The 19,807-nt window shown below is 40.4% G+C and overlaps 1 protein-coding gene, 6 non-coding genes and 1 pseudogene across 8 annotated transcripts; 1 reads left to right on the top strand and 7 right to left on the bottom strand.

Annotated features, from left to right (window-relative positions):
* Positions 1-3,748: 3,748 nt before the first annotated feature.
* Positions 3,749-11,218, top strand: LOC113148384 (tumor necrosis factor alpha-induced protein 2-like). 2 transcript variants are annotated; one of them, XM_026340077.1, is made up of 12 exons: positions 3,749-3,946; positions 6,346-6,501; positions 6,942-7,590; positions 8,049-8,160; positions 8,292-8,414; positions 8,766-8,860; positions 8,965-9,057; positions 9,151-9,277; positions 9,369-9,488; positions 9,582-9,737; positions 10,059-10,180; positions 10,656-11,218. In XM_026340077.1, exons 1-12 carry the CDS (start codon positions 3,895-3,897, stop codon positions 10,801-10,803), a joined length of 1,953 nt encoding a protein of 650 aa, XP_026195862.1. In that variant the 5' UTR covers positions 3,749-3,894; the 3' UTR covers positions 10,804-11,218. The 2 variants fall into 2 exon arrangements, with proteins under 2 accessions (XP_026195862.1, XP_026195865.1); XM_026340080.1 differs by lacking the exon at positions 3,749-3,946 and adding an exon at positions 5,278-5,409.
* A 1,999-nt stretch (positions 11,219-13,217) lies between these two features.
* On the bottom strand, positions 13,218-13,424 carry LOC113148788. Its single transcript, XR_003297463.1, has one exon. It is a non-coding gene; the product is annotated as a small nucleolar RNA U3 (small nucleolar RNA).
* A 520-nt stretch (positions 13,425-13,944) lies between these two features.
* Positions 13,945-14,151, bottom strand: LOC113148785. The gene has a single exon (XR_003297460.1). It is a non-coding gene; the product is annotated as a small nucleolar RNA U3 (small nucleolar RNA).
* Positions 14,152-14,689: 538 nt separating this feature from the next.
* On the bottom strand, positions 14,690-14,896 carry LOC113148786. The gene has a single exon (XR_003297461.1). It is a non-coding gene; the product is annotated as a small nucleolar RNA U3 (small nucleolar RNA).
* Positions 14,897-15,416: 520 nt separating this feature from the next.
* On the bottom strand, positions 15,417-15,623 carry LOC113148783. The gene has a single exon (XR_003297458.1). It is a non-coding gene; the product is annotated as a small nucleolar RNA U3 (small nucleolar RNA).
* A 1,609-nt stretch (positions 15,624-17,232) lies between these two features.
* Positions 17,233-17,439, bottom strand: LOC113148847. The gene has a single exon (XR_003297520.1). It is a non-coding gene; the product is annotated as a small nucleolar RNA U3 (small nucleolar RNA).
* A 608-nt stretch (positions 17,440-18,047) lies between these two features.
* Positions 18,048-18,242, bottom strand: LOC113148789 (annotated as a pseudogene).
* A 521-nt stretch (positions 18,243-18,763) lies between these two features.
* Positions 18,764-18,970, bottom strand: LOC113148782. Its single transcript, XR_003297457.1, has one exon. It is a non-coding gene; the product is annotated as a small nucleolar RNA U3 (small nucleolar RNA).
* Positions 18,971-19,807: the final 837 nt, after the last annotated feature.

The following is a 19,807-nucleotide window of genomic DNA, read 5'->3' as shown; positions in this document are numbered from 1 at the left end:
TAGAGATGATGGATGAACAGAGGCTGCTGGTGCAGCTCCACCATTAATTATCAGAGCGAATGGAAGCTATTTTACATAGGAGGCAGATTCTGGATGTTAAAGAACGTTAAATGTTAAAGAACATCAAATTCAATCAAAGACAGAAAACAAGGATTTGGACTCAGATCAGTAAACACAGCACAACAAAGTGTTTCCCTTTAGTTTCTAATGTCAGACATCAGCTTACAGAGGTAAAACGTTGACTGGATCATCGCAGAGTGAAGATACCGACTGTGAACAGAAACCCTGCCGTCATGTTGGATGCTTTCTTACTCCCACCAGCTACATTTAAAGTTAATAATGAATAACTTTAACTCCCGCGGTGCAGAGACCTTCGTGTCACGCTGCCACGAGTGTTGAAATGTTGGAACAATAGTTTTGAATCGTGGGGAGTATGTCAAACAAACTGTGATAAGAGTTGGTGTTTATCACATATTTAGGACTTTGTTGAGTAACTCTTGGCTCAGAAGTTGCTCAATAATGGACTCGAGCACAGTGAGTGTTTTACAAAGAGAATGGATTTGGTGCATAATGTATCACCAGGCCTCCTGACTAAAGATTACATGCAGCCAAGAGTTCTGCTCCCTTCTTGCAACATTACAGTCTGGACCTGAATGCTGTGAGGTTACTGTAAGGTTGGGAACTTTCTAAGCAGTTAACCTGCAGATATCATGAGGAAAAGTCAAGACTGGAAAGATTTGGAAAGAACAGTACAGTTCAACTTTAGGTATAAATGAAAAACAAACAGATGCCTTTAATTTAACTGCAGATGGGAAAAACTAACTCACGGCTGAGTGGAAGCATCGAGGGATTCGATTGCAAAAGAATTAGAACAAAATGAGGCCTGTTTCATTTTCTTTATTGATTTATTGAGTCAGATTTCTATCCAAGCAGAGATAATGGCAAACAAACATGGGAATGTTGTGGGAGCTGGGAGAAGTCCAGCTCCTAAAAAGACGGTTAAAGGTCTGAAACCCACGGGTCGTTTGGCTCAAACAGTCCCGAGTTCATTATCAATGAAGCTGTAGTGTTTCAGCCAGAGAGAATTGGGCCACGCTCCCATTACACCACAGAGTCCCCAAGAGCATCAACTCACTGTCCGGTAAGAAGAAGCCTAGTGGGGGACAGCAGCAGAGACCGGGGTCAGTGGACGGATGAAGACGTTTGTGGAGAAACAACACAGAAAAAAGCAGCTTTTGAGAAAAATGTGCAGATCAATGTAGAAAATATAAAGAGTAGTTTAGTCTTTATTTGATAGAGGATTTGATGGAAGCAAACGGGAAACGTGGAGGGAGAAAGAGGCCAACAAGTATGGGGCGGGGGGGGGGGGGGGGGGTGTAGGTTTTATATTTACAGTGTGTGACTCAGTGAAAATCAAAGAGCTCAGAGAGTGTGTGTCCCTCCTCCATTTATATTACGCTTTTATACCATTTCATTTCTAGGACTTTCCTCTGCTCAGTGTTTTCCTTCACTGTGTCACAAGAATCAGTTCACTGTAAATCTTCACCCACACATCACAGAAGACAAAGAGTCCTTGTCGCTCCACGCTGCCCTCTCTGTCATCTCTGACTGAAGTCTGAAGTACAGCTGACGTCCAGAAACGACTATCAGGGTAGTGAAAACTGAACTGGGCTGTAGACACAGGAATTCAAAAGCTAAGAGCTGAGCTGAGCGTTACAGCTCTTACTAAACGAGACACGAGCGGTGACAATTCGATCCGTTGGCTCAAGCAGTTGTAGGTTAATTCATCCTGATTCCAGGAAATCCGACGACAGCCACTAGTGTCAAATGTGCTTCATGATAAAGAAAAAAAAGGTGATTAGTCAACTCGTGACCAGCAGTTTCACAGCCAGGGGAGTCCTGTTCACTAGAACCCTCAATATAAGATCCAAAGAGACCAAGTGCTTAACAAGTGGTTAAATCAAATGTTTGGTGCATTCTCATAAGGAAGTGCTGCAAAAGATGTTGGTGAAAAAGAAAACCCTTCATGTCAATGAGGGAAACGTTGGTTAAGTCAGCCCACTTCTGCTTTCAGCTGTGTAATTGAAAAATGTTAGAAGAACTTAGACACCACAGAGCAATAGAAATAATACTAAAGTAATAATATCAGTCTTGAATTTCATGTGTGTTCATGTGCTCTTTAATTTAGAACTCAAAAAGGCCGACGAGGCACATTTTGAGATAAATGAGATGCAGCAGAATTAAAGACGTGTGAATCTAACAAATAACAATCCCAGATAACACAACTAATAAATAAGTAATGCAAACTGTGTTTTATCTCAAACATATACTTTAAACAGGGAACTCTTCACGTGTCTGCAAAACTAAAGCTCACATTTCTCCAGTTAGACACAAAAAACAATCCCCCACAGTTTGGTCTTAGTCTGTGGACGCCTTTCTTCTTCCAACTTGAATTCAAGACAAACCTCTTCTACTAAACATCTACTGACTGTAAACACCTCATTTCCTTTAAATTCTCTTTGTTTAAGGTGGACCGTGCACATGTTTCCACTTGTGCCTGCGGTTACTGTCGAGTCAGACACTTCTCATTTGATGTATTTGCGTTCTATAGCTACTTCAGGCGCTGATGGTGACGAAGTCTGAGCAGCTGCTGCTTTCATGCTTTCACTTTTCATCTCGCCTAATTTAGCAAAGGTTATTATATGGCAACAGAGTGGTTGCATGTCAAGTTGACCAACACAGTTTTTGTGACACAGTGGAATGAAATGTTTAAAAAAAAACCTTTTCATGCAAACGTCTCGTTGGGTAATCCACTCGTTGCTGCACCAGCAGGCGTAGCGGGGGTCTGTGAGTATTTAGAGTCTGTGTTTAAAGGTTTTTTTAAATAACAAGCTGAAACACAGTCACACGTGAAAACTGCTCATGATGCTTTTTATTTCTTGTCACTTACAGTTTCACCCCTTAGTTTTAACTTCCCCTTAAACTGAAATCTGGCATGAAAGATAAAATCTTTGAAAAGCTACTAGAAATTAATAAAAACATGTTGACTAGAGACCTGATGAAACGTGCATGCAGCAGGTAAACTTTTCAACTTTGCATCATGTAACCTGACTGTTAAGTCGAGCTAACCACATCCTGACTCGAGCTTCAGATTGAAAACAAGTGGTGCTGGTCTTAAGATCACGTTTGCAGAAAGAAAACTAACTAAACTATTTCAGATCACAGTATGAAGGAGAGAGGATTCAACTGAATGTATGTTTCAGGATTACAACGTCTGAAGTCCGTGATAGAAAAGCTTCTCTCAGATTCAGGTTCATTTTAGTTCATTTTCAGGTCAGCTGCGTGTACATTAAGTGAAGTGCCATGGTGATGGTTTTAAAAGTGAGGCATATGAAAAACATTTGTCACCTTAAGCAAGTTACAAATATAAGCACAGGAATACGTTTAAACTGGAACTTCTCTGTTTTCTGAGGAAGTGAGAACCTGCATTGCCATAATGTATATATGTACATGGCAGTTTACTGTATGAACTGTTTTCCTCTTTGTAAAAATCATCGTATTGTAAAAATATTAATTATTAATTAACATGGTGTTTGTGAATTTATGATTTTGAAATTATTGCTTTTAAAATAACAGAACTTTGTGGCAATTGGAAACTGCTCATTCCTTCTTGAAACCAGTTATGATTTTTTTACTTTCACATCATAGGTGTAAACTTTCACAGGAAATGTGAGTAGGTGCACAGATGGAAAGGAGAGCGGGGTTTCTCACACTGTGACTTAACCAACATCCTGATATAAGTTGATATTTGCATCTCATCAGTTCAGTTTTCTTAACCTGCTGCAGAGACAGATGAACTTGACACACCCGTGAGCCTTTCTGTCTTCAGGAGAGATGTTATCGACCCTTCGCGGCTGCCTTCCCTGCAGGACCTGCAGAGCAAGAGGTAAATAAACTGCATCATCCAGGTTTTAGTGACCACAGATTCCAAACTGTCAAATAAGAACCAGATAAAACCAGATAGTGTAGACTATAAACTGTAAAACCTTTTTTTTTGCATCCACATATGTCACATATGTAAAAGAAAAGGCATAAAACAAACTTTGGCTATTGTTAGTAAGATCACATCGGTTTATCTTTATTCAGACACTTACATAGTTTCTACATTTAAATCATATGAAAGGACAAAAACAAACTGCAGGTGATTCATTCATCATATAACATGTGCATGCACCAATACATGTAGAGTAAAAAAATAAATACATGTGAAAAACAGGGAGCTTAAGATCATCAAAGCCTGGGAGGAAGTTCCCAGCACACATGGGACTTTCACTGTTTATCTCTTTATCAAGTGGGAAATAAAAAACTGAACTTCTAGATATTAATTAACAAGATTTCCTCAATTTATTAACAGAAATTGTAATCGAATAGTAGCTGCTGCTATGTTTCCCTCAGAGCAGCTCATTTGTTTTTGCAAATTAGTTGTATAGAAATGCTATTTCTTGGAGGGGGGGTTGAGCAGAAGAACATCAACAATAGCTGGAAACAGACTCTTTTATTCCTGCTGCACTATTATAAGATACCATACCAACGATGACAGGATGTGTGCATCAGTGAACTTTGGTTCCTGTGTTTTGAGGAGAGTGTCGCATTTCTCTCTGCTTCCAAAGGTCAACGGTCATTACTCACGTAACACTGGACCAGTGCCTCGTAATGCTCATCATGCAAGTTGCAGCAATTATTTTCATCTATCTATTGTTTATTAAATTATTATATGGAAAAAAGCAAACATTTTATAGCTTAAGCTTCTCAAATGTGAGACTTTGTTAAAAGGTTCAAGATATTTTGACTGTGGCACAAAAAGAAGGCATCTAATGATCTCGCCTCAGCCTCCATGACATAAAAACTGAATTTTTCCCAGTTTCCTGGTGTTTAAAAGTCTAAATCATTCATTGATTAACCAGGATAATTTCCCCCTAAATGATCTATAATAAAAACATTCAGAATTTGCAGCCCTTTGAACGTGAACATGAGTCACTGACGGGAATATGGTCAATTGTTTGGTGGGCATCCTGTCATCCTGTGTTGGACTCTGGTAGTGATTCTTACCTCTAGGTGGAGCCAGATGAAATTTGAGGACCTCTCTGAAGTTGAAAGAGTCACTTCTCTAAAAACCAACAATGCATGCACAGAATTTCATAATAGCTCATTATGTTCTTGAGCAATTTCACACGACCAAAAACAGGAGACTATTTCCTCAGTCCGCCTGGGTTGTCTTGTGTGTGTCTCGGTTTGGGATTTCCACTGCTCCTTTTCCAACACATCATCAAGTAGGAGGTGCCTGCAGCTTTATATAGATCCTCACATAGTAGCTGTCTTATTTGGGATTGAGCAGAATCTGAGAGCAGGGTGAGTTAAAGCTGTGACACACACTTTCATCTGCTTCTCTGTTAGAATCTAACTTCATATAATAACATAGTAAATAGTAATTATAGTAATAGTAAATATTATTGATGTTGAAGAGTGGCTGAGATTTTTTATCAAACAAATTCTTCATTTTCCTCTCTTTAGTTATTTTTTATTCAGAGCCTGTTAAAGTACTATCTCTGTCTAGTTGTCTTGAACAAGTGCTCTGGCTTTTTGTGTGGCTTTTATTAAATACCTTTCAGATTGGTAACTCTTATTTTAATTTGCAAGCTTCATCTCTGGAGTAGTTTTAGCTTGTAAGATTAAAATGTGGATGTTTGCATGTCCTGTTTTCTCACGTTGTTTTCATGCACTAGCTTTTCATTTGCTGTTTGTTGCTTAGAGATTTTTTATTTATTATATATTTTTGATAGTATGCCCTATACTGCTGCAGGGTGGAGGATGGTGAAACTAAGTTAAGGTCCTGCCTTGTGCTTTCTTCTGCTGGCTGATTAATAAAATACAAACTTCTCTATTACACATTTTTTCTCTAATTTAATTTTTTATTTCACTTTTTAATTATTTCGTCTATTTGTGTTTTATTTTGGAAATAACAGGAAGTTATTTTTAGAGTCGTTAGCTAATAAATAGTTTTTCTAGTTTGCTAACGTTAATGTTTAAGCTTTATTTTTACTCATAATATACCAAAATACAGGTTATATAGAACTTTAAAATGCAGAAACCAGACTTTAATTAAAAATCTATTTTTAAAGCATAGAAAATTGGAGGAGCAAGTTATTTAAATAAGTCCATACATTAGCAAAGATACTGCGATGCTAACCAAAATGCAACATTTAGCGTTAGCAAAGATGCTCACTTAACGTTAAGTTTATTATTAATTGAAGACCATTAATCAGTAACGATTTGTTGACTCCACAGCTCCTTTTTCCCGTGTTTCTACCTGGTTAACGATGCGGTTCCCGAAGCTGAAGATACTGAGAAGCCCCAGAGGTCAGAGTCCAACAGAGGCTAACAACAGCGCCACGGTGGTGGATGGAGCTCAGTCCGTGTCCAGCGATGAGGAGCCTGAAAACGGTAAAATACATCACAAATACATGAAAATACATCACAAATACATCACAAATACATGAAAATACATCACAAATACATGTAAATACATGAAAATACATCACAAATACATGAAAATACATCACAAATACATGAAAATACATCACAAATACATCACAAATACATGAAAATACATCACAAATACATGTAAATACATGTAAATACATGTAAATACATGTAAATACATGGAGGGCTGGATCTTAATGCAACAAGGATCCACACAGCAGGAGAGTGTTGATGATGTTTATGTTTGTTGATTTTGGAAATTTATCAGCTTCAATTATAGGAAATAAATGAGAAGTAGTAGTGATGCAGTTTGGTCCCAAACACGATGTTCTTACTTTTTCTACCCATTCTAAAAGTTTGAATAGCTCATTTAATAATAAGTGTGTGTGTAACTGTTTCAGTGATCCTCACGTTTGAGGAAAGCCTTGAGAGACTCCACCTGAGCCAGGCCAGCCAGATGCTGATACAGAGAGAGGAGCGTCTGTTCGGGGAAATAACAGAAGCAGAGGCACTCAAACAACACAAGGAAGACGTGGACAAGCTTGCTGCAGACTACAGGAAGCTGAAAGACATTGTAGAGAGTGTTATAGACCAGAGTATGTCTGTCAGCATCGATGGAGTCGGCCCTGACACTCTGACGTCTGCGGTGAAGGCCATCTACCAGGAGGAGGAACAGGACCAGCGGTGGAGACAGAGAGATCAGACACCACCGGCCTGGAGGCCCTGCCGCTGGAAGGCAGACCACGACTCAAAGCTCAGTAAAATGGTAAAAGACCGTCTGGACGCCCCTTCGACACCCCCTGCTGAACTGATAGATCAGTCGTCTCTCCAGCAAGAAATCAACCTCATCGGCAGGCAGCTGAAGGACGACCTGCTGTGGGTGGTGGGGGTGGTGAGGACGTGTTACCCTCCACAGGCACACATCTGCAATTTCTATGCCAGGCTGTACCACCAGTTCTTCAGCTCCAGAATCAATAAGATCGCAAACTTTGGTCTGGTGGACAAGGACTGCACTTTCCTACTGCGCTGGGTGAATGAGTACTATCCAGGGTAAGTTTAAGTTATCAGTTATATTATATTTCTGGGTTCATCCTTTTCTTTTTGGGTGTATTGCTGTTTTCGTATCGTTTTATTATTGAATAATCAGCACCAGCACTTTGACTTCACCCAGGGACAAGATGGCCTGGCCTCAGGTTGCAACACTGTTTAGAAACTGTAGAAATCTATTTGAGGCTGGCATAAATCATTCAGTTATGCTCCCACAGAACATTTATAGCACACAGCTGAGCCGTGTTTTCTAATTAGACTTGAGTTGTTTTCATGCAGTTACACCCTGTTGTTGACAGATCAGTGGGTGACACACAATGTACTAAAAAACAAGTCGCCACCAGCCTTTGTTTTGAAATTTGAAATGTAAAGTTAATAAATGTTGTGATTATTAAATTCTGTTTTTAGGGTAAATATGTGTCATAGAGTACAAGATGTGATTGTTGCTCTCTGTGTGACAGAATCCTTCAAAGTCCAGATCTGGCCAGAGAGATCGATACTGAAGCCTTTGGGAAGCTGCTGCCTAAAGAGCTGCTGGAACCTCTGGAAGAGCAATATCTGAGCAAGCAGCAGGTAAACAGAGCTTGTTTTTAGTCAGTTTTACTTTTATAATATACTTTATATATACTTTTTGTCTCAACAGACTATTCAGTTCTAAACACTGCATGTTTATATCTGATGGAATTGTGTTGCTTTGTGTTCAGAGTGAGTTAAAGACTTACATTGGTCGAGTGCTGGATGAAGCAGCACAAAAGTGGAATAATGGGGAGGAGCCTAAAAGGGAAGACGGCTGCTACACCAGTCCTGTGGCCTACGACATCATTCAGGTATCAATACAGCAACAAGATGAGCATGAACACAGTGAAGTATGCAAAGCTAAAGGACTAGAGGCTGAACAGGGACATTTTCTAGTTAGTTTGCATAGATCAACTAAAGCCGCACTGATGAAGAAGTAAACTGTCCAGACTTTGAGGAAAATATTAACCAACAAGGAAGAGCGTGGTTTCTGTTTCTATGTATAGAAAGTCATCAGCTGCTAAAAATGGTCCTGCAGCCTGATTAGTGGAGCACAGCACTAACACTAATGATAGCAGTTTGAAGTGCTTTTAATCTTTGCTTCAGCGTTTTACTGTAATTTCTACATGCTATCATTGACGTGTGTCCTTTTCTGTCTTTAGCTTATCAATGGTATGGTGACTGCAGCTGAAAAGGTGTTAGGAGACCTGACTAAGGCCCAGAGCGTAACGAGGGAACTCAGTGTTTTCATCGAGAGGTAACAGGATTCACAATTTTCTTTATAATCATCATTTTAAAAGCCATTTTTGGTTTATAGCTCGAGATTTAATGGAATGAACTGTTTTATTTCAACTCCTAAAGGTTCAGGAGCTTCCAAGACAACATCATTAGGCAAAACAGAGAGGACAGCAAGGCGTACATCAAGGCGAACCTCGGCTGCATCAAACAGTTCAGGTGCGAGTCTGACTTGTATACAGTGTTAAGTGAATCATACAGAGGTCAGGTTCTTAAATGTGAGCTAATGGAGCCTATGTGGTTTATTTGCAGGGAGGTCCTTGAAACAAAGAGCTCTCTGTTTCTAGAAGATGAGCGAGTAAAATGTTTGAGTGTTCTGGATGAAATGAAACAGTCTGCTCACATGTACTTATTAAACCCTGTGCATGACAGCCTCAAGGTACGTTTTTACACAAGTAGAATAACTTTCAAATAAAACAAGTGTAATGGATGAAACTATTACAGTCTAATGCATCCTCGTTTTTACACAGCAAAATTACCGCAAACTGGGAACCAACGACTGGCTGAACAAGTCTGCGTTTGACAAGCTGCTGGTCAGCATTGAAACTCAGATTCATGATCTTCAGGGTTCGACCGAATCCTGTCACCAGGTACTGTAGACTGCAGAAGGCATGAAACTACTGACAACCTTTCAAAACAATTGTCTTTTTCACTATTGTTGATTTAATGTTGATTCATTTCAGGAGCTGATGTGCCAGTTTCATGAGGATGTGACTGTAGAATATATGAGGAGGCTCCTGAAAGGAGAAGTCAAATTGAAGGACAGGGAACGGCAGGACCAGGCCTACATGCTGGTGAAAAGCAACGCAGAGAGATTGCACAGTTTGTTCAGCAGAATGGTGAGAATCTGGACACCAACACATCCCTCCAACAAATGTCGGATCGTAACAGATGTGATTTTACAAAATAAGACTGATATAATGATAGTATTTGCAAAAGAAGCTGATTGGCCTTTTGATTTATTATCAACATAAGGCACAGAATGAATATCTTAAAAAACTGTGGGTTAAGACTTAACACACATCACCCTGAACCAGTATGAGTAAGAAGGGACTTTCCAGGGTGACCATACATTCCAGTAAAAATCCTCTCTAAAAACACACACTGTGTCGTTTACGGTTTGTGTGGACTGAACTGACATTAGCTCTCTGACTTCACAGGGATCAAAGGAGGTCTGGTTGAAGGAAATCCTGACAAAGATGGCAGAAGTGCTAAAACTCCAAGACCTGCCAGCCATCCAGATGCAGGTGGTGTCACTGGGAAGTGCTTTCCCTGACCTGAGGTAACCTCGATTCTCTGATACTGAAGTAAATACTTCATGATTTACTTCTAACACTAAAATATAAACAGTGGAGGAAATCTCCCATGGACGCGCAGTGGATTTATTTATTTAGTTTGACTGTAACTGACTTAATAAGGAGAAAATAGCTTCATGCAGCTTACACTACATTAGGAGTGAGGATGAGGACAGACACTTTTCTTGGATGAGTGGGAAGTGGACTAAGCCTAAACATCTCCAATGTGTTCAGATGTGTCCAAGTATGATATTAGGATATTAGAAGTTAGAAGTAGGCAAAAATTAATCAGATTAGTTGCCAGAAAAAGTCCCTCTTTTATTAATGCAGGAGTGCCGAGTGACAATGGGAAACAGCTGCTCTGTCCTACTAGTTATATGAAATAGAGTATAACTTTATAACTGTATTCTTCTATTAGTGCAGTAATAATTTACTTGATGTTTTTCCTTCTTTCACCCACAGTGAAAAACACATTTCAGCCCTGCTCAAGCTCAAGACCAACTTCAGCAAAGCCGACAGGAAAACTGTCAAAGAGACTCTTAAGGATGCTTTGAGGGAAACCACAGTTGAAAATCCTCGGCCGTTTTTCTCCAAAGTTCCAGTCAAATGAGAGTGTATCACTCACTGGCTTGTACAGTTTTGTGTATTATATTGTTTGTGCTGTATATTGTGTGAAGGTTGCTTGTGTTTTTCTGCAGAATACAAGTACTGCTGTTATTTATGCTGGAGAGAATCCGTGTGTGCAGACCGACTGTAAAACTGAAACGTGAGTGTTGCAGGGTTTTAGGTGGACTAAGTCGCCCTAGTGCTCGTAAATACTGCATGGTGCTTTTCACTGTTAAGGAATTTGGTCAGGTTTGTGGGTTTTCATACAGTGTCTGGTTAGAATTCACAGTTTGTGTCGTATTTTCATTTGTTGACCTCCGTGTGCAATAGAGATTTAACTCAAAGTAAAATTTTATATTTCTACATGTTTTTCTTTGTACAGAATTTATTTTAATTTCTAAATAAATGTTTAAACCTCTGATCAGACTGTTGTTTTTAATGCATTTGTCACATTTACCACAGGAAGAGACAATAAATCACTGAAAACATTTTGGCTCAATGATAGAATTAGGTAAAGTCAGTGTAACTGTAATTTATCCAGAGGGAAAAACCTACTAAATTTCATGCCAATCCTTTAAATAGTTGTGAAATATCAGCGGATCACTAAAGGAAGCAGGATTCATTCATTCCAGGAACCACAGCTTTATTGTTGACACATCACTGGGAAACTATTAAAACCAGTAATGTGGCTCAAAAACCATTACGTCCTTCAGATAAAGATTTCTAACCAATATGAAAAGCAGCCAAATCAGCTTCAAACAATTCTGGGAAATCATTGAGCCTGTTGCTGGAGCAGAGCCTGTAGATGCTGAGCAGAGATGCTGCAGTTTGTTATTCCTCAGTTAAAACATAAGCTAATAGCCGTTCGAGAACACTAAAAGGAAGGAAGTTAGTCTGCGGAGTGCGTTGGTGCTGTTTCTGTATCGGTTCAGGAAACAGCGTCCCTCCAGGAGCGAGGGACTGCAGTTGGCAGGAAACTGGACTGGGAATGAACAGGCTGTAACTGGAAGTTGGCTGGTGGACGACCTCTGCGTTCCTGCTGAGCCACTGACCCAGACGTGCTCCAGCAGAAGCAACAGCCAAAGTGTCTGTGAGTCACTTTCAGCTGGACACTGATCACTTATTAAGACTTTGGCACCTTGGACTGGGGGTGGACCTCTGTGGCTGCGCTGCGAGAGTTTTCCCTCTCAGTCATTTGAATTGAATCGACGACTGTGCAGTTTCTCTTTCCTCCCATTATGATTCTACTAATGCTAATGTCAGTCCACCACTTTGGTCCAGATCGTCTCAACAAGTTTTCAAAGGACTTTTTAATGTCTTGACATTTTGAAGCAGCATCCTTGATGAATTCTAATGACTTTTGTGATCTCCTCACTTTTCCTGATCTGAACACCATGATTATAAAATGCTAAGAGAGGGCTTAACATTATAATTATTGTAATATTATATATATAATAACATTAGTCTGCCAGCTTTGGGTTAAGCAAAACAACACTAAAACTGCTTCATGTGCAGCTCTGTAGTCATTAGCATGCTGGTAGCGAGTCTCAGTGACTGAATTTCATTGAATGACAGTGAATGGACCTTTTGTCTGCGCTGATTTGCAGCTGAGCGTGAGGTCAGTATTTAGCTCAGATCCAAGTGTTGATGTTCCAAAGTGGACCTCCACAGAAAGAATGTTTTCATTTTACTGTTCTCATTTATTGTCTTATGATGAGTCATTTATAAAGTACAAATAAAGTGGGATTATTGCCTAGCGTGACTCTAGAATGTGTTTTAAATCTTTAGTAGGGCGGAGATTTAAAGTCTGTGTGTGTGTTGTGTAATCAGAAACCAAAAGCAGATGTTACACTGAAGTTTTATTTGTACATTTAGATAAAACAAAAAAAGAAAACCAGGGAATAAATATTCAGAAACTTGGAGACGGAGCAGATTACATCTGATGGAGCAGATTACATCTGATGGAGCAGATTACCTTTCTTTGTCCCATGTTGATGAGGGGTTTGGTCTCCATCTAGTGGTGTTTAGTTGTTGTACAAAAGAACATTTTGAGAGTCTATAAATTATTTTGTTCCCTGTTGTTTTTCACTACTAACATAAAAATGCAGAACAATGTAAAACAGCACTTCATCACCACAGTTCAGACTGAGAAGGTTCCTGACACTCAACAATCAACACTGAGCCAATGAAATTAATGCTCAATGTGGATTCAAGTTCCAAATAAATTCGTTTGGTTTTTTTTCAAGCACAAACACAAAAACTAATCAAACCTGTTTCCTGAAAAACTAATTATCTTCAGCAGATTTTAGCTTGATATGACACACTTTGGATCTTTATGAAGCTGCTGAACTGAATCACACTGACTAAAACACTAATAATTGCGGTAGTTCGTAAAAGAAATTTAGTAATTAACAATTATCCACTCAGACCGTGTTTCCTCCGTCAGCATCTCCATCAGAAACACTGAACAATCATCAACAGTGAGAAAGAATCAAAGTCTTTCCACCAGTTTCCTGCTCAGGAGAAAACATCTCAACTCTTCATCGTGGGCAGCGAGACCGTACTGTTTAGAAACACATTTCTCAAATCAACAACTAAAGAAATGATCCCTGAAAGTACAGTCTTAGTTTGGACTCACTGTTCCTCTGGATCTAGTGTCTGGAGCTGACCTCTCGTACTCGTGGTGACCTCCAGTGTTTAGAAAGTCACACCTCCTCCAATCACAGCTTGGTCTTGAAGCTTCCAAATCGTTTTTCCTTTCCATGTGTCCTTTGGTTGATTCAAAATGAGACGTGCTGCTGTATTTTGGATCATCTGGAGGTTTGATGGTGCAGCTGGTGACACCGTCAGTGAGACACTGAAGTAGTCAAGACGAGATACGACCAGAGTCTGAACAATGAGGTGTGTTGTAGAGTCTGATCTTTGTGATGTGGAGACAGAGGAGATGAGGTCAGTAAAGCTCAGCTGATCATCAGTGAAGTTTTCCAACATATGTGTGTTGTACATATGAATTCTTACAAGTCTCTGTCATTGTGTGAGTGTGTGGAACGAGTTATCTCATCCACAGAGTTTATGGTCGGGAAAGAAAATCTATTTAGAGTCGTTTTGAACTGTTGCTTGTTTTTATTATTGAATAAAGTTTAGCTCCACTCAGACCGTGTTTTCTCCGTCAGCGTCTCCATCAGAAACACTGAACAATCATCAACAGTGAGAAAGAATCAAAGTCTTTTCACCAGTTTCCTGCTCAGGAGAAAACATCTCAACTCTTCATCGTGGGCAGCGAGACCGTACTGTTTAGAAACACATTTCTCAAGTCAACAACTAAAGAAACGATCCCTGAAAGTACAGTCTTAGTTTGGACTCACTGTTCCTCTGGATCTAGTGTCTCGGACCCTGACCTCTCGTATCGTGGTGACATCCAGGATACCTGACAAGGCGACAGAACAGTTTAAAAACTGCGAAACCATAACAAGCACATTTCTAAACTCAGCCAGTACAAAAAGTTTCAGTCTCTCTAGTGTTGCTCTGGATTTCCATATAACTCTGTGCAAGAGATTCTTTTAATCCGACAGTGTTATTGTTTTACAGGTCTAACTCCACCACTGCAGCTCAGCATAACCGACAGAGTCTGTGATGGGGCGGATATAAAAACATTCCCTTCAGTTGTCTGTTATCAGAAAAATAGTACACACTGCTAATCGCAGCTTAATCAATGACAGATTGAGTTAATTGATTTCTTGAGAGAAGCAGTTTGAGCTTCAAACCTCTGTTTCATAATAGAAAGAGAAAAACCTTGAGTGTGTGGGAAAGTGACCGGTCTGCATGGTTTCAGTTTTTTTTTCTAAAGATTAGGATGTTGAAGAAACGTTTTGCTTTTAAAATGAATCAGCTCCACTCAGACCGTGTTTCCTCCGTCAGCGCCTCCATCAGAAACACTGAACAATCATCAACAGTGAGAAAGAACCAAAGTCTTTCCACCAGTTTCCTGCTCAGGAGAAAACATCTCAACTCTTCATCGTGGGCAGCGAGACCATACTGTTTAGAAACACATTTCTCAAGTCAACAACTAAAGAAATGATCCCTGAAAGTACAGTCTTAGTTTGGACTCACTGTTCCTCTGGATCTAGTGTCTGGAGCTGACCTCTCGTACTCGTGGTGACCTCCAGTGTTTAGAAAGTCACACCTCCTCCAATCACAGCTTGGTCTTGAAGCTTCCAAATCGTTTTTCCTTTCCATGTGTCCTTTGGTTGATTCAAAATGAGACGTGCTGCTGTATTTTGGATCATCTGGAGGTTTGATGGTGCAGCTGGTGACACCGTCAGTGAGACACTGAAGTAGTCAAGACGAGATACGACCAGAGTCTGAACAATGAGGTGTGTTGTAGAGTCTGATCTTTGTGATGTGGAGACAGAGGAGATGAGGTCAGTAAAGCTCAGCTGATCATCAGTGAAGTTTTCCAACATATGTGTGTTGTACATATGAATTCTTACAAGTCTCTGTCATTGTGTGAGTGTGTGGAACGAGTTATCTCATCTAAAGAGTTTATGGTCGGGAAAGAAAATCTGTTTAGAGTCGTTTTGAACTGTTGCTTGTTTTTATTATTGAATAAAGTTTAGCTCCACTCAGACCGTGCTTCCTCCATCAGCGTCTCCATCAGAAACACTGAACAATCATCAACAGTGAGAAAGAATCAAAGTCTTTCCACCAGTTTCCTGCTCAGGAGAAAACATCTCAACTCTTCATCGTGGGCAGCGAGACCGTACTGTTTAGAAACACATTTCTCAAGTCAACAACTAAAGAAATGATCCCTGAAAGTACAGTCTTAGTTTGGACTCACTGTTCCTCTGGATCTAGTGTCTGGAGCTGACCTCTCGTACTCGTGGTGACCTCCAGGATCCTGACAGTGACAGAACAGTTTAAATAACCTGAGAAACAATAACAAGCACATTTCTAAATCAGCCAGTAAAACAGTTTCAGTCTCTCCACGTGTTGCTCTGGATTTCCAGTATTAACTACATGCACAGAGATTCTTTCATTCCTGACAGTGTTGATGTTTTTACAGTCTAACTGGAGGTTTGATGGTGCAGCTGGTGACGCCGTCAGTGAGACACTGAAGTAGTCAAGACGAGATACGAGTCTGAACAATGAGGTGTGTTGTAGAGTCTGATCTTTGTGATAGATAGATAGATAGATAGATAGATAGATAGATAGATAGATAGATACTTTATTGATCCCCAAGGGGAAATTTTGATGTTGCAGCCATTACACAGAAAAACAACAACAATACTCAAAACACAGTACAAGAATAACACACAATATACACAGTAATACCAACTAAACACACAGTAGGACTTGAATGTAAAGTGACTTAGTTACACATTGTTAAACCATCAGCGTTGTCACAGCGGAGCTGGAGAAGTCTCTGACTAAAACTGCTCCGCTGTTTGATAAGCAGGCTGTGGAGAGGATGTGAGCTGTTCTCCATGATGCTCAGCAGTTTGTGCAGCATCCTCCTCTCCACCACCTGCTCTAAAGGTTCCAGAGCAGCCCCCAGCACAGAGCCAGCTTTCCTGATCAGTTCATTCAGTTTCTTAGTGTCGCTGGCTCTGATGCTGCTGCCCCAGCAGACGACAGCAAAGAATATCACACTGGCTACAACAGACTGATAAAAGATCTGCAGCATCTTGTTGCACACATTAAAGGACCTGAGCTTCCTCAGGAAGTAGAGTCTACTCTGTCCCTTCCTGTATACAGCCTCTGTGTTGAACTTCCAGTCCAGTCTGTTGTCCAGGTGAACTCCCAGGTATTTGTACCTCTCCACCACCTCCACCTTCTCACCCAGAATGGACACAGTGTCAAAGCCAGTTTTCTTCCTCCTGAAGTCCACAACCATCTTCTTGGTCTTGCTTACATTCAAGGTCAGATGGTTGTTCCCACACCACTTCACAAAGCTGTCCACCAGACCTCTGTACTCGGTCTCCTCCCCACCGCTCATACACCCAACCACTGCAGAGTCATCTGAGAACTTCTGCAGACGGCAGGACTCAGTGTTGTACTGAAAGTCTGAGGTGTACAGGGTGAAGAGGAAAGGTGAGAGGACAGTCCCGGAATATATGTTAAAGTTTTCCAACATATGTGTGTTGTACATATGAATTCTTACAAGTCTCTGTCATTGTGTGAGTGTGTGGAACGAGTTATCTCATCCACAGTCATCAAGGGACAAACAGAAAGTGATCTGGGGGAGTTTGTGAGAGCTGACTGCTCCTTCTTTCTTTCACAAGCACACAGCACCCATAGAGTTTAGGGTTGGGAAAGAAAATCTATTTAGAGTAGTTTTGACCCAAAGGACAAAGAAAAGACAAAGTCACTGTCACATCATTTAAAAACAATGACACTGAACTGTTGCTTTTTATATTTTTAGATAAAGTTTAGCTCCACTCAGACCGTGTTTCCTCCGTCAGCGTCTCCATCAGAAACACTGAACAATCATCAACAGTGAGAAAGAATCAAAGTCTTTTCACCAGTTTCCTGCTCAGGAGAAAACATCTCAACTCTTCATCGTGGGCAGCGAGACCGTACTGTTTAGAAACACATTTCTCAAGTCAACAACTAAAGAAATGATCCCTGAAAGTACAGTCTTAGTTTGGACTCACTGTTCCTCTGGATCTAGTGTCTCGACCTGACCTCTCGTACTCGTGGTGACATCCAGGATCCTGACAGGGACAGAACAGTTTAAATAACCTGAGAAACAATAACAAGCACATTTCTAAATCAGCCAGTAAAACAGTTTCAGTCTCTCTACGTGTTGCTCTGGATTTCCAGTATTAACTACTGTGCACAGAGATTCTTTCATTCCTGACAGTGTTGATGTTTTTACAGTCTAACTCCACCACTGCAGCTCAGAATAACCTGACAAGAGTCTGTGATGGTGGACGGATATAAAAACAGTCCCTCAGTTGTCTGTTATCAGAAAAATGAGTCACACAATGCTAAATGATAAATTTTGAACATGAGATTAAATAAATGAAGCCGTCAGGATGACTTGAGGAAGAACTTCCTTCTCTCCTCTTGGTACAGAACAGTTTAACATCAGTGAGATTCCACGTACAGAGTTGTTTCTGCATCATCAGACACAAGAATTAAGACTATTAGATCGTACAAAAGGTGCAAGAAAATGTTTGTAGATGAAGCTTATTTTAAGGAAGCCTCCTTGTTAAGTTTCTTTTATACAGGTCAGATTATTAAAGCTCCACTCAGACCGTGTTTCCTCCCTCAGAAACACTGAACAATCATCAACAGTGAGAAAGAATCAAAGTCTTTCCACCAGTTTCCTGCTCAGGAGAAAACATCTCAACTCTTCATTGTGGGCAGCGAGACCGTACTGTTTAGAAACACATTCCTCAAGTCAACAACTAAAGAAACGATCCCTGAAAGTACAGTCTTAGTTTGGACTCACTGTTCCTCTGGATCTAGTGTCTGGAGCTGACCTCTCGTACTCGTGGTGACCTCCAGTGTTTCAGAAAGTCACACCTCCTCCAATCACAGCTTGGTCTTGAAGCTTCCAAATCGTTTTTCCTTTCCATGTGTCCTTTGGTTGATTCAAAATGAGACGTGCTGCTGTATTTTGGATCATCTGGAGGTTTGATGGTGCAGCTGGTGACGCCGTCAGTGAGACACTGAAGTAGTCAAGACGAGATACGACCAGAGTCTGAACAATGAGGTGTGTTGTAGAGTCTGATCTTTGTGATGTGGAGACAGAGGAGATGAGGTCAGTAAAGCTCAGCTGATCATCAGTGAAGTTTTCCAACATATGTTTGTTGTACATATGAATTCTTACAAGTCTCTGTCATTGTGTGAGTGTGTGGAACGAGTTATCTCATCCACAGAGTTTATGGTGGGGAAAGAAAATCTATATAGAGTCGTTTTGAACTGTTGCGTTTTTTTATCATTGAATGAAGTTCAGCTCCACTCAGACCGTGTTTCCTCCGTCAGCGTCTCCATCAGAAACACTGAACAATCATCAACAGTGAGAAAGAATCAAAGTCTTTCCACCAGTTTCCTGCTCAGGAGAAAACATCTCAACTCTTCATCGTGGGCAGCGAGACCGTACTGTTTAGAAACACATTTCTCAAGTCAACAACTAAAGAAATGATCCCTGAAAGTACAGTCTTAGTTTGGACTCATTGTTCCTTTCAGTGTCTTAAACCTTTAGGCAGCTACTTTAACTCATGGTTATTTCAAGTGACACAGAAAAACCTTCATTCTATAATCACACAAAAAAAAAGCTGAGGTTCCTCACAACAACACATCAAACACAGACATTGAGCTAATTTTCTAAGGTCACATGAATTGTGTTTATTGTTATGATCGTGATCATCAGTGGAACAGCATCGTTGCTATGGTGCCCTGAAAGAAACATGATCAACCCACGTCTCACTGATCAACTCCAACACATCCCAACGTTTCCTTCCTCAGCAAGTGTTTTCATATGACTCACGAAGCAACAGTTAATATTCCCACATGCGTGTCTTCATGCAGTTTGCCTTTTGCTTTTGATGGTCCGTGTGTTTAAGGTGGGGACGGCCGAGCAGCTCCTGTGTGGGAAAGCACCGCTTCTCATGCTGACATGAGACCTGAATAGTACCACATTTCACTTCTGTATTTTATTTTCTACTATTATGAAATCGTGTAATTGTTAAATAAAACACCAGCGATTGTGAAAACCTTAGGATAAGTCTGGTTGTCACCTGATTAACTAAAAGGGAGGAGCGACAAAACGAGAAAGAGAGGCCGTAGATAGGAACGCTGTTGAACTGTGTTCATAACAGCCAAGGTGTTGATGGAACTAGTGACCATCCCCACAGTCGACGGTCGGTGCTGTGTGATAGTGATGTTTGTAGTTTTATCTAAAGTCACCCTCCCTCTCCCTCTTGGTTTTAGCCACAATCAGGTTGTGAGCTCTACACCCGTTTCTCCACCTCCCTCCTGTAGGCAGACTCATCACTGTC

This window comes from Anabas testudineus, chromosome 22 (assembly GCF_900324465.2).
Source record: "Anabas testudineus chromosome 22, fAnaTes1.2, whole genome shotgun sequence".
Lineage (NCBI taxonomy): Eukaryota > Metazoa > Chordata > Actinopteri > Anabantiformes > Anabantidae > Anabas > Anabas testudineus.
This window is presented reverse-complemented; position numbering and strand designations above follow the sequence as displayed.